Consider the following 13,682-nt stretch of genomic DNA (forward strand, 5'->3'; position numbering starts at 1 on the left):
TTTTTTTTTAAATGATATTGTAGGGCATGTCAATACCTTCTTGATTGTGTATATTAGTTATTTTTGACTACATAGGATTGGTGACAAGCTGGAAGAGTTTTACAGGAGCTGATGAATACTCCTATTTGAGTGAAACTGTGTTTTTAATGTTAGGAAAATACTAATCATAAAAGATCTGAACTTTTGCAGTACTTCAGCAGCTGGAGTACTACATTCACCCCTGGGACCACCAGTGACACAGATTTGTTGGACTGGGTCCAAAAGAGGGTCATGAGGATGATCAGAGGGCTGGAGCATCTCCACTGTAAGAAGAGGCTAAGACAGCTGGGGTTGTTCACTACAGAGAAAAGGCTAACTGTGGTCTTCCCATACCTAAAGGGGGCCTAAAGGACAGATGGAGACGGACTTCTTATCAGAGTGTGTAGGGATAGAACAAGGGAGAGTGACTTTAAAAGAAGAGAGAATTAGATCAGCTATTAGAAAGGAGTTTTTTTCTCAGAGAGTGGTGAGGCACTAGAACTCTGGCTGACCAGAGAAACTCTGGATGCCCCATCCCTAGAACTGTTCTGTGTCATGTTAGGTGGGACCCTAGGCAACCTAATCTAGTAGGAGGTGTCCCTGCCCATGGCGGGGGCATTGGAACTAAATAATCTTTAAGGTCTCTTCCAACCCAAACAATTCTATGATTCTAACACCCTTTACTTTAGCAACAAGCTGTTTTTCACTTCTCATAGTGCACAAGAATGGTGTTCTTAAATCAAGCTCCAAGAGGGCTGTTTTGCTTTTTGCACATCTCTGAGTAAAAGGGCTTGAGACTATGGGAAAAGCTTTAACTGAAAAGGAGAAGGACAATCTCCTATTGTTCTTTTAGGAGCTCTTAAAACTTCTACCAGGACTTGAAAATATAAACTTTGCACCAATTTTGGAGAATTTTTCTCATTCTGCATCAGTCCCTCCTCCCAAAAATTTAGAATCTTCAACTTTAAATTAAATTCAAAATAACATAAACACTTCAAGTTTTTATGCAATTCCTTTCGAATGCTAAGAACTTCAAGGAGCTTCACAATATATAAATCTACCCTTATTTTTCTACTTCAATTCTGAATTACCAGTACCTTCTGTATTCATCGGTTATTCTTATTCATTGCATCTTGTTTATTTGGTCATCTGCTGGGAAGGCATACTGTTTAGTCCTTGCCTGTTAGTGCCATCACAAGTTAGCCTCTCTTAAGTGCTGGGGAAGATCATGGAGCAGATCCTCCTGGAAGCTATGCTAAGGCATATAAAAGAAAGGGAGATGATATGGGATAACCTGCATGGCTTCACTAAGGACAGGTCCTGCCTGACCAACTTTCTCACTTTTTATGATGGTGTAACTGCATTAGTAGATGAGGAAAGACCATTGATGTCATCTATCTAGGCTTCAGTGAGGCCTCTGACACAGTCCTCCATAATATCCTTCTCTCCACATTGAAAAGGGATGGATTTGATTGGTGGATTGTTTGATGGAAGAAGAACCAGTTGTGAGATCATACTCAGAGAGTACGATCAGTGGTTCAATATCTGGGTGGAGGTAAATGGCAAGTGGTGTCCCTCAGGAGTCAGTACTGGGACCACTTCTTCATCAATTACATTGACAGTGATATTGAGTGCACCTTCAGCAGGTTTTCAGATGACACCAAACCTTGTGGTGAGGTTGACATGCCCATGGGACGGGATGCCATTTAGAAAGACCTAGACAGGATTGTACAGTGGGCCCTGGTGAACATTATGACATTCAATAAATTCAAGTAGAAGGTCTTACACCTGGGTTGTGGCAAGCCCTGCTATCAGTACAAGCTAGGGGATGTAAGGATGGAGCACAGCCCTACTGAAAAGAACTTGGGCATACTGGTGGATGGCAAGCTGGACATGAGCCAGCAATATGCCTTTGCAGCTCAGAAAACTGACCATATCCTGGGCTGCATCAAAAAAAGCGTGGTCAGCAGATCAAGGGAGGTGGTTCTGCCCCTTTACTCTGCACTGGTGAGACCTCACCTGGAGCACAGTCCAGATGTGGAGTCCTCAACATAGAGATATGGACCTGTTGGAGCTCATCTAGAGTACGGCCACAAAAATGATCCAAGGGATGGAACACCCTCCCTATGAGGACAGGCTGAGAGAGCTGGGGCTGTTTAGCCTGGAGAAGAGAAAGCTCCAGGGGGACCTAATAGTGGACTTTCAATATCTACTGATGAAGTACAAGGAAGGGACTCTGGACTCTTTACCAGAATCTGTTATGATAGGGCAAGGGGAAAAAGTTTCAAAAAAAAAAAAAGGGTGGAGATTTGGATTGGACTTAAAGAAGAATTTTTTTTACAATAAGGGTGATAAGGCACTGGAATGAGTTGTCCATAAAAGTGATAGAAGCCCTGTCCTTGGAGACATTCAAAGTTATGCTGGATGGGGCTCAGAGCAAGCTGATCTAGCTATAGATGTCTCTGTTCATTGGAAGAGAGTTGGACCTGATGATCTTTAAAAGTTCATTCTACCTGAAAAAATTATATGATTCTGTGATTCTAAGTCCTCTTTTTTTTTTTTACAGGAATAAAAACCAAAGCATTAACAATGCTCTGCCATAAAAACAAATAAGCTACGCTACATTTATCTCCATCTTATTCAACAATAACACGTTGCAAGGTAAAATGAATGATTTTTCTCACAATTCATTTCAAATAGCCAGGAGCTCTGGTCCTTGTCATTGGATATTACTTACTTTCGTAAGTGCTGCTTTGCTGCAGGGATGCCAGACATGTCCTCATTTAGCAAATACTTCTTAGCACCTAAGCAATAGCTTTCAATGTATTCTGACCAATGCAGCTGACGAACATCGAAGTTGTATAACTGGGATATAAAGACAAACAGCAGAAGTTAAATGCAAGTGTTCAAAACAAGTTCACTTCAAGCACTGACATGATCCAGACAAGGCCATCTCTATTAAGTTTTTAAAGCCACTAAGTTTCAAAGAAGACATGGACACTTAAAAACTATTTCATAGCTGTCAATTAATGATTTACCCAGACAGAAATTTCAGAAAAGCAAGTAAAAATTTAGTGCTAACTGCCAGAAAACAATGAAATGTTTTTCTTTCAGGTAGACACTTTACATAAATACATGGAGGAATGTGCACCAATCCCCACACAGAAAAATGGAAGACAAATGGCAGTCCACTCAAGCAGATATTCATCTGAAAGCCTCCCTGCAGGGTTTTTTTCTTTTATTTTTTTGGTGTCACAAGAGTTAATTGTGAATAAATGAACTGGATGTTGAATCAATAGGTGCCTCTGCATCAGTTGCAGCTCTGTGTTGTTGTGCTGCATTTACTCTCAGCTTGTAAACTGACAGAAATCCATGGAATGGTTTACTATGTTGTTTGGCATCAGTAAATCTAATTGCAGAGCTAATTAGTTAATTTCAGTGCTGATACTGGAAAAAATTGTTGGCAAGCTCTCAGGTTGTTGTCTGTCTATTAGAACAAAGAAATTATTTGTAAAGAGAAAGTGGTTTTATTGGAGAGTAGATTTTTTTTTTTTTAATGGAGCAGTATTTCTTACTTACAGAGCCCTAAAAGGGAAAATACAAAAAAAAACCCCAATCCTTTCTTTCACCTTGAAGGCAATCTGAGCCCGTTGGTTTGGTAAAGGAACTTTGATATTAGAACAGCAACAACTTGAGTAAACTGTGTATAATGCAGGTTAGCTACTATGCAGATCCCTGTGTGTCTGTCAGATATGTATAGGGAACTGTACTCTCCATAAAATACCTAACTTGAATACATTGCGTGCAATATGGCAGTGGCAACACAGAACGTGGAGAATAATCCATAATCTCATAAGCAACTTGGGAAATCTGAAACACTGTCTAACTTGCACTGAAGTCCTTGCTGCTGTGCCTTTTTGTTTATCTGCATCAATGCAAGCTTCTGAATTGCCAGTTAGGTTCCCTCTACATCTGCTACAGTCACAGCAGTACCACTCCCCTTAGCCATTTGAATTTTCTGCATGCACTACCTGTACAGAGTAGGGAAGAAACCTTTTGGCTCTTGTCTTGGGAATCTATGTGAGAATCTCGTGTGTGACTGGTTTGATGTGAATGTCTAAGTAGCTCTCTGAAAGGAGATACTGAACAAAAGTGCATTCAGGTTTATCTAATCTCTGTATTCCTTCAGTCTTTCAGTTATAACCCCATTCCAAAGAAGCAGTATTTCAAACCTATAAAGACTATAGCAGAGCTTGACATCCTGCAAAGTAATTGCTGTCTGGGGACTTAAATCAAACAGGAACATTTTTCATATTGTTCATGCTAACTCACCATGTGCTAACTAAACTTACTCATGCAGTGCCCATTAAGACCAATGTGGATAAAAATGCCAAAATCTCTCAAGTTGTTTCCTTCCAGGCCTCCTACCAAATTTCGTACTGCCAGAAGAGATGAGGGAGAAAATGATATCATAAAGGAGCTTCCTAGTTTGCCAAAAATGAGACACTAAGAAAACTAGGATGAGAAACTACTGTGAATGCTACAGTTATCCAATGATAATTGTATTAAATTAACCACGTGTATTTGTATTACCACTGACACTGTCTTTCTGGGGTCCCTGTATAGCACAATGGTTTATATAGATACATCCCCCATGAAAGGGGATGCCTGAAATTTTTAGGGCCCAGAGTTGTTATATGAAAATTAGAATTGACCATTTCTTCTTAGAAAGGGAAATATGTTTCTATACAAAAAGGAATATGCTTATCTTTCCAACTCCACTAGCTATTCCAGTGTATGCAGCCAACTCAGAGGGTTGAATACACCTGGGTCACTGAGGATATAAACTTATGTCCCCTTTATGCAGGCCATTATGTCTGTGGAAACATATCTAGCTTATTTATACGCTAAACAGAATAGAAGGTAAAGAGTTGCTATGTTAGCTGAAATGAACAGTGATTGACTTCTCTCAGAAGAAACAGCAATACATCTCAGGAGAAAACATTCTCCTACATGGAGGTTCCTGATAAGTTCTTGAATAAAACAAGAAGAACTACATTTTTTTTCATGTTCAAGTCAGTTACAGTAATCTAGGCAGATTCATTTGAGGACTCAACAATATAAAAAATAGCTGCTGCAGATGAACAGAAGTGGAGTTCAGCAGTCCACACACATGACATACTCACCTTTTTGTCCTCTGTGTTAAGCTGACTCATTAACATGTTCATATTATCTGAAGACCAATCCCAGGACTGGGTGGAGAAATACTGCAAGAGCATCATAGACTTGTGTAGTCGATTGATAATCTTCATCATTCTGAAACAGAGGAGGAGGATCAGAGATGGACAGAAAATTTATCTTAATGCAAAAAGCTGTACTTTTAGTTCTAGGTGTTTCTGCCAGTCCAAGTGAAGACTTGCAATGCTCGATGAGCCTTTCACTGGTATATACAAGGGCTGAACACCAACTCAGCAAGATTCTAAAAACTGCTCTAGGGGAGGTCCTGAACCTATCTTTAATGTGAATGCAAACACACATTCTTCAGGACAGGACTGAAGCTTAATTTACAGATTTGAACTGAAGGGTAGAAGTCTGTATCTACGTTACATGGCATGCATATCCATGAACCAGTACCAAGTCAGCACAGTAGACTATTCAACCACAAAAGTATTTTTGTCTCATAAGATGGATACTTCTCTATCATAGAAATGCTCTTCTGTTCTCATGTCTGACTTGGCGTGAAGTGAAGGCTCTGATTTTGGATTTAGTTTATACTGAGTCAGCTCTAATTCAGAGATGACTGCTTCTGCAGCATGGACAGGTTATGAAGCCTATTACTAAAGTTCAGCATTCAAATAATGGCAACTTTTTTTTATCTTGGGTTTTCTTCCATCTCTCTGTTTTTCATAAAGGCCACAATTCTCCCTGTGTAATACAGTAGCAATTTGGAGTGATTTTTATGTCCTTCCTTAAGCAGGAAGTTCTAATAGCAGTGAATGATGGATAAAAATTTTCATAGGCATTTCTGTGGTGAGGGAGAATGGGAGCACACAGATGAACTGTCTCAATGTCTTCATGGAGTCTGAGTGTCCTGGTAATGATGAAAGCCAGTTCAGGGCTGTTAGGCAGGAACTTTGGAAATTAAAGTTCAGGTCTCTCATGTTTCTTGGCTTTTTTTTTCCTTTTTTCTTTTTTAAGCAATAAAAGGGAATGACAGTAATGGTGTCCTACCTCACAAGATTATTTGACAAGTGTCTCAGTGGTCATGAGTACAAAAGGCCTATAGGGGGCAGTTGGTTTAAAGTGCTGTGATGTACAGTGCTTGATCTGTTTGGAGAGAACACCATGTTCTCTCAAACTGGATAAGGGCAAGAGAAAGCATCAAAAGGCTGATTTCTGTGGAAAACAGAGCTGTTTTCATGAGGAATTTTGAGCTGCCCAGAGGGTAACAAAGTCACTGTGACAAATAAAAAGTGGCAGTCTGTGGAAGAATGGTGCCAGGCTGGCCTCTCCTCCTGCAGATGTGACTGCCACTTAGATAAGCATTGAGCACAGAAAAAAAAGACATGATTCTCCTTAATGCAGAGGAAAGCTGTGCAGCTTAGTAAGTGTATTTAAAGCACACATAGAGACTCCTACTCAGAATTAAAGTGGCTTTCATTTTAGAGCAAAACATCGAATTTAGGGAACTTTCATTCTGAATAATTATGTGCTCATTGATTAAATGCAGTTTATTTCAATTACTTCAAAAGTACTTCAAATTAATCTCTCTGCCTGTGTGAGAAAGAACTGTGGGACAAAACTTCGAATATTTTAATATCTTAAAGGAACTCAGGAAACAAAAGTCTATGATTAGATTGCAAAAATCAGGAATTGCCCCTTAAACTATCCCTCAAAAAGCCATCAGTATCTTTAAAGTGCTTAGAGTTAATGAAATCTGTCAGAAAACAAGCAAACAAAAAATCCACCAGAACAAAAGAAAAGAAAACAAAACAAACAAACACAAAGAGAATCAACAGTGTCTCTACTTTTGTTTTGAAAATAGACTGTTACACTGGAAAACAACTACCCTATTCATTATGTCCTTCTGTCAGTATGAGCACTACCTATATAACTACTCAATGCAACTTATCTGAGCAGCTGAAAGTGTGCATCAAAGAGAGAAATGAAGATATCTAAACAGGCACATATAAAAACTGTGGTATATGCTAACTGGTTCAGTATTTACTAGTTTGGATTAAGGATTAGTGTAATGAAAAATATCAACTAAGCAGAAACATGAATTTCTGCAGGCTCTAAGCAGCTATAACAGAGACTCGTTTTAGAATATCTCCTTCTCCATTGTGGATGAAGTGAGAGGGAAAAAAACAACAGTAGCACCCGTTACTGACAGCCTTATTAGTTACACTTAAAAAATGCACCTTGTCTTCTAGAAGGATGTTTAGAACAATGAACTCCCATACTGAGCCATGCATGAGCAGAGAGTCTTGGGTGCAACAGACTGCCCTAAGAGACTAGTAATGATATAAAACACATTATTACCTTGGCCATGGATGGAAACATAGCAGTGAGAGTAAGCTAAATAAGGCAGTTTTGCTAGACACCTGGCAATTTATATGAAGCAAACTAACATTTAAAGTAAAGTTCTAAGGAGTGGCAATATATAAAAGTTCAAGGCAGACAGAGACGGCTTTTGTACCTGCAGTTTCCCAATTCTGGGAGACACAGTACTGCAATCTATACTAGTGAAGCTCATAGGCTGTACCTGAATTGCAAAACCTTAACCAACTCCCTGATATTCTGTTGCATATGATAATCCATCACTTTATGATGAGCTGAGTATGGATACAGTAGAGAAATAAAGCCTGAATCTTGTTCTTGACAAAGATGATTCTCCTGCTTGCAAATGTGGTGTAAGGTCATAAAGGTAATCCAAGAAAGTGCCATGAAAATGGCTGGTTCTTATATATGTGGGAGTGATAAGTGACAATTAAATTCAGCTTAGGTTTGAATGAGCTGTTGCCATGCTCTCTATCACACTGTTGCAGTATGTGGATGAGCTTAAGTAGCGCTGTAGAAAAAAAAAGGAGGATTATTATTTAAAAAAAAAAAAGAAAAAGAAAAAGAAAAAAAGACTTGGTGACTTCACAGATTCATTGCTCAGTCACGTTTGCTCAGGTCACAAATCTGAAAGTTCAGATCCTTCTCAGCATGCTGAAATCTAGTTGAAATTCAAAGAAGGTATTATGGCCATGTCCACTGACTACCTACCACAATCAGATTTATGAAAAATGTCAATTATAAAATCAGTGCCAAGACTTCACTGCTGCCTGTTTCAGCAGAGTACGGAGACTCCAGCTTATTCCAGCTGAACTTTACTTCATTTCTAGGACAATTCTTGCCTACTGGATAACTGGAGGATTTTTTTTTTAATTGACGGGTTTCCCTCTGTAACAGACCGTCAGAAAAGAATGAGGGCAGTGCATCATCCAGGGATTTCCCTGCAAACAGGTGGACCCAGTCTTCTAATAAGAGATGTCTTCTCCTGGCTTGGGAAACTCTGAAATGTAAATCACAGAATCACAGAATCATAGGGGTTGGAAGATCATCTGGTCTAACTCCCATGCTAAAGCAGGTTCCCTACAGTAGGTTGCCCACGAAAGCATCCAGGTAGGTTATGAATATCTTCAGATAAGGAGAGTCCACAACCTCTCTGGGCAACTTGTTCTAGTACTCTATCACTGTGAAGAGGTTCTTTCTCATGTTCAGATGTAGCTTCCTGTGTTTCAGTTTGTCTCATTGCCCCTTGTCCGGTTGCTGGGCACCAATGAAAGGAGCCTGGCCCCATTGTCTTGACAACAACCCTCTAGATATAAATATCTAAAGTCTAAGTATTAAGTATAAATATCTAAATACTGAAGTATTGGTGAGATCTCCTCTCACTCTTCTCCAGCTGAACAGTCCCAGGTTTCTCAGTCCTTCCTCCTAAGAGAGATGTTCCCTTATCATATTTGTAGTTCTCCACTGGACAAGTTCCCTGTCCTTCTTGAACTGGGGAGTCCAGAACTGGTCACAATACTCCAGATGTAGCCCCAGCAGGGCAGATTAGAGTGGAAGAGAACCTCCACTGACCTGCTGGCCTGCTCTTTTCAATGCACTCCAGGATATCACTGGCTTGCTTGGCCACAAGAGCACACTGCTGGCTCACGGCCAACCTGTTGTCCACCAGGACACCCAGGTCCTTCTCTGCAGATCTCCTTTCCAGCAGGTGAGCCCATAACCTGTACCAATGCATGCAGTTATTCCTCCTCTGGTGTAGGACACTGAACTTACCCTTGTTGAACTTCATAAGGTTTCCTCTCCACCCAACTCTCCAGCCTGTCCAGATCTCACTGAATGGATAGCACAACCTTCTGGTGTGTCAGCTACTCTTCTCAGCTTTGTATCATCGGCAAACTTGTTGCACTCTATCCTTTCATCCAGGTCACTGATGAAGATGCTGAACAACACTAGAACCTGTACTGACCCCTGGGGAACAGAGCTAATTACAGGCCTCCTACTAGACTCTGTGCTGCTGATCACAAACCTTTGTGTTGTCAGTCAGATAGTTCTCAATCCACCTCTATTCATCTACCCCACAATTCCTAAGCTTACTTAAGAGAATGTTATGAGAGACAGTGCCAAAAGCTTTGCTGAAGGTACACCACACCCATTTTTCTCCTCTCGTCTATGCAGCCAGTGATGACATCATAGAAAGCTACCAGATTGGTCAAGCATGATTTCCCCTTGGTGAATCCATGTGGATTACTCCTGATAACTTTCTTCCACTTTCTTGGAGATGACATTCAGAATAAGTTGTTCTGTTACATTCCCAGGGACAGTGGTGAGATGGACTGGCCTGTAAATTCATGGGTACTCTGTCTTCCCTTTTTCAAGACTGCAGCAACAATGGCTTTCTTCCAGTCTTCAGACACTTCCTCCATTCTCCAAGATTCTTCAAAGGTAAGAGTAGTTCAGCAGTCGCTTCTGCCAGTTTCCTCAGAACTTGTGGGCGCATCCCACTGGGGCCCAGGGATTTGTGTCAAGTATATTGAGATGATCTCTAATCAGATTCTTCTCAACCAAGGGGAAATTTTTCTTTTTGTCTAGACTCCCTCCTTCTCTAGACTACCAGGGTCTGGGATTTCTGAGAGACAATCTTAGCAGTAAAGACTGAAGCAAAGAAGATGTTCAGCATCTCCATCTTCTCAGAATCACCTGTTACTAGGACATCCCCCTCATTAAGCAGTGAACTCACATCTTCCCTACTATTTCTGTTGCTATTCATGTACGCAAAGAAGTCCTTCTTGTTGTCCTTGATAACTCTGGCCAGTTTTAATTCCAGGTGGGCTTTAGCCTTCTTTGTTGCATCCTTGCAGACCCAAACAACGATCCCATCTTCTTTACAAGTTCTTCCATGTTCTCTAAGCTTTCTTACATTTGAGGTTTTCCATGAGCTCCTTGCTAATTCATGCAGGTCTCCTGCCACATTACTTGATTTCTCAGGGATGCGAAGATCTTGAGCTTGAAGGAAACAGTGCTTCAATGTTAACCAACTCTCCTGGGCACCCTTACCTTCTACTGTTCTAACCCATGGAATATATCCAGGTATCCTGAAGAGATCAAAGCTGGCTCTTCTGAAGTCCAACACTGCAATTCTACTTAGTGCTTTGTTTCTTTCATGCAATGTCCTGAACTCCACTATCTCATAGTTGCTGCAGCCAAAGCTGTCCCCAAACTACATATCCCCAACCAGTCCTTCTTTGTTTGTAAGAATGAAGCCCAATGGCAAAACTCTCCTTGTTGGCTCCTCTACCACCTGGACCTGGAAGTTATCCTCAACATACTTCAGGAGTCTTCTGGATTGTTTGCAGCCAGCCATTGCTGTTTTCCAAGCAGATGTTTGAGTGACTGAAGTCTCCCATCAGGATAAGAGCCTGAGAGTGCAATGCTTCTTGTAGCTGAAGCAAGAATGCCTTGTCAAAAAAGCTCCCCTTGATCAGATAGACTGTAGTAGACCGTGACCAACAGATGTCCTTTATTGGTCTAGTCTGTAATTTTTACTCACAAGCTATCATCATAATCATAGCTGTTTCTCAGAGGCAGCTCTTTGCAATCCATTCACTTCATATCATAGAGGGCAACTATCCTGCTCCTCCTGCCCTATTTCTTCTAAAAACCTTGTAGACCTCAGTTGTAGCATACCAGTTTTGTGACTCATCCCACTATTTTCTCATGATAGCAATTAGTTTGTAGTTTTCTCATTGTATTATTCCAGCTCCTTCTGCTTATTTCCCATGCTGTGTGCATTGGTCTAGAGGCACTTCAGCTGCTTTACCTTCTTCGAGGAGCCCTTCCAGATTCCTTTGGGACATATTTGAGGTTTTTCCTTGCTACTTCCTAAAGTGTCAGCATTGCTTGTCTCTCTTACTCAGAAGTACATCCTCTTTCCCCATCAAATCTAGTTTAAAGCTCTGCTAGTCAGTTCAGACAGCCTGCTGCCCTGAACGTTTTTTCCCAGCCTGGTCAATTTCATCCCATCCAACACTGACATGCCTGGTCTTTCAAACGTACATCCAACATCAGAGAACCCCAAATCCTGAACATGACACTATCCATGCAGACAATCCAGTCAACGTCTTTCCAAGGGACAAAAAGTGTCTGTTAATATTTTATGGTCTCCTTGTTGCAGCCTCATGTGATCTAATTGAAGGAGTAGGAGCAGATAGTAATCCTCTGGCTTTATCAGACCTAGTAGTGTCTTCTTGATGTCACAAATGCGGGCACTGAGTAGGCAACAAAACTCTCTACGGAAATTGTCTGAGTGGCACATGGGTGCCTCTCAGCAAGGAGTCCCCAGTTACTATGCACTCTTCAACTTTTTTTGGCGGTAATGGTTCTAACTTTGGTCCTTGGTTAGACCAATTTAATGCAGTTGTCCTTTCTTGGGTCTAGAGCTCAGTTTAAAACCTGTGCTGTGCTCTGGCGACTGGAAAGGTTGGGAATGCTAGATGATCTTTTCTTTTTGAATAATCTCCTCAAGACAACACCTAAATTGATGAAAGACCAGGGACTCCATGCTGAAGAAGCCAGTTCTCAAAAGCTAGAGATCTGCTCTCTGTAACAGCAGAGTATGTGGAGATGGTTGAAGAAATGCAGATTCTTACCTGGGCTTTCTTCCTGTGAGCCTCATGTACAGGTCGTAGAGTATGGCAGGAGCCTTGTGACTAACAGTTATCCAGTACTGGTTTATTAAGTAGTTGGATGTCAAGTGAGCGTTGGGTGTTCTGAAGGCCTGTTCCAGTGGGTTTCTTTTGAATGTGGACATGACATACTGCTCTGTAAAAGAACAGGCATTTTACTTAAAAGGAGGTACTCAGATGAGTTGGGCACAGTCATACTGACAGTAAAGTCCAAATTATGGTGCTTAACATGTTTAACCTATAGTTCTGTGAACCATGTAACCATGAAAATTTGTACACTATGATCCTATAGTCCCTTCTGGCATTAGCAGAACCACAGAATCATAGAACATATTAAGTTGGAAGGGACCTACAAGGATCACTGGTTCCAAGTCTTAGCTCTACACAGAACTATCCAAAAATCAAACAGTATTTTTCAGAGCACTGTCCAAATGCTCCTTGAACTCCAGCAAGATTGGTGCTCTGACCACTGCTCTGGGGAGCCTGTTCCAGTGCACAGACACCAGCTGTATATTTGTTTTTCCTTACACTCTCCTGATGGCAGCTCCATACCATTCCCTCTAGACTCATCACTATCACTAGAGAGAAGAGATAGGTGCCTGCTCCTCCAGCTCCTCCTTATGGGGAAGCTGTAAGCTGTGATGAGGTCTCCCCTCAGTTTTCTCTTCTGTAGGCTGATCAAGCCAAGGGACCTCAGCCACTCTTTGAATTTATTGTGCTCTAGACTATCTTTACAACCCTTCTTTGGATGCTCTCTGATACTTTAATGTCCTTATATTGTGGCATTACACACTACTTGAGATGAGGTCATATCAGTGCAAAGTAGAGATAACTCCCTTTATTGCTTATTTAAAAAATATGCTGCATTTAGACTTAATACTGGCAAACCAAAACTTTCCTATCAAAACACAATGATTTAATGGAAGAAAAGCAGGCAGTTATAGCAGTTGAAGCATGTAAAACCAAGAAGCTATATTTCTGATTTTGCTTGTAGTAGACATAAACAAACTTAAATAAGTTTTAACATAACTTTAGATTATTCTCAGATCACTGAAAGCAAACTTTGAACTATTGGCATAAAACAAAGACAACATTTTTTTATTTCTTACAAAATTTCCAAAAGGACTATAGTTAATATTGCTGAGTCAGGAAGAAGCTGCTTATTTATTATATAGTACAGTCCCACTCCTCAAAACCCATCCTTAAAGTTTTCCAAACGACATCTAACTTATAACATCAAGTGCTGTAGCTTGCTCTCACGTGAGCTATGGATGCACACAGGCAGCAAATTCTGTTGCATTATTAACTTGAAAAACTCCCAATAAGGTGGAAATCATTTCATTCACTTTGTATGGTAAAGCACAAAGTATTCTGGGCCCAGCTCTTGCAGTGGTACAGTGCCTCAGAAATGGCACCTAAATG

The 13,682-nt window shown here is 40.7% G+C and overlaps 1 protein-coding gene across 2 annotated transcripts in view; it reads right to left on the reverse strand.

The window, feature by feature from the left end:
• The window catches only part of FAR2 (fatty acyl-CoA reductase 2), a 114,397-nt gene that overhangs the window by 6,121 nt on the left and 94,594 nt on the right, over positions 1-13,682 (reverse strand). For both annotated transcript variants that reach the window (XM_003202566.4, XM_010716344.3), the window contains 3 exons: positions 12,225-12,396; positions 5,205-5,334; positions 2,756-2,883 (listed from right to left, as the gene is read on the reverse strand). In XM_003202566.4, coding sequence (XP_003202614.1) covers positions 2,756-2,883; positions 5,205-5,334; positions 12,225-12,396 — 430 coding nt within the window. The remainder of the gene's footprint in view (positions 1-2,755; positions 2,884-5,204; positions 5,335-12,224; positions 12,397-13,682) is intronic.

Source organism: Meleagris gallopavo, chromosome 1 (assembly GCF_000146605.3).
Source record: "Meleagris gallopavo isolate NT-WF06-2002-E0010 breed Aviagen turkey brand Nicholas breeding stock chromosome 1, Turkey_5.1, whole genome shotgun sequence".
In the NCBI taxonomy this organism is placed as follows: Eukaryota; Metazoa; Chordata; class Aves; order Galliformes; family Phasianidae; genus Meleagris; species Meleagris gallopavo.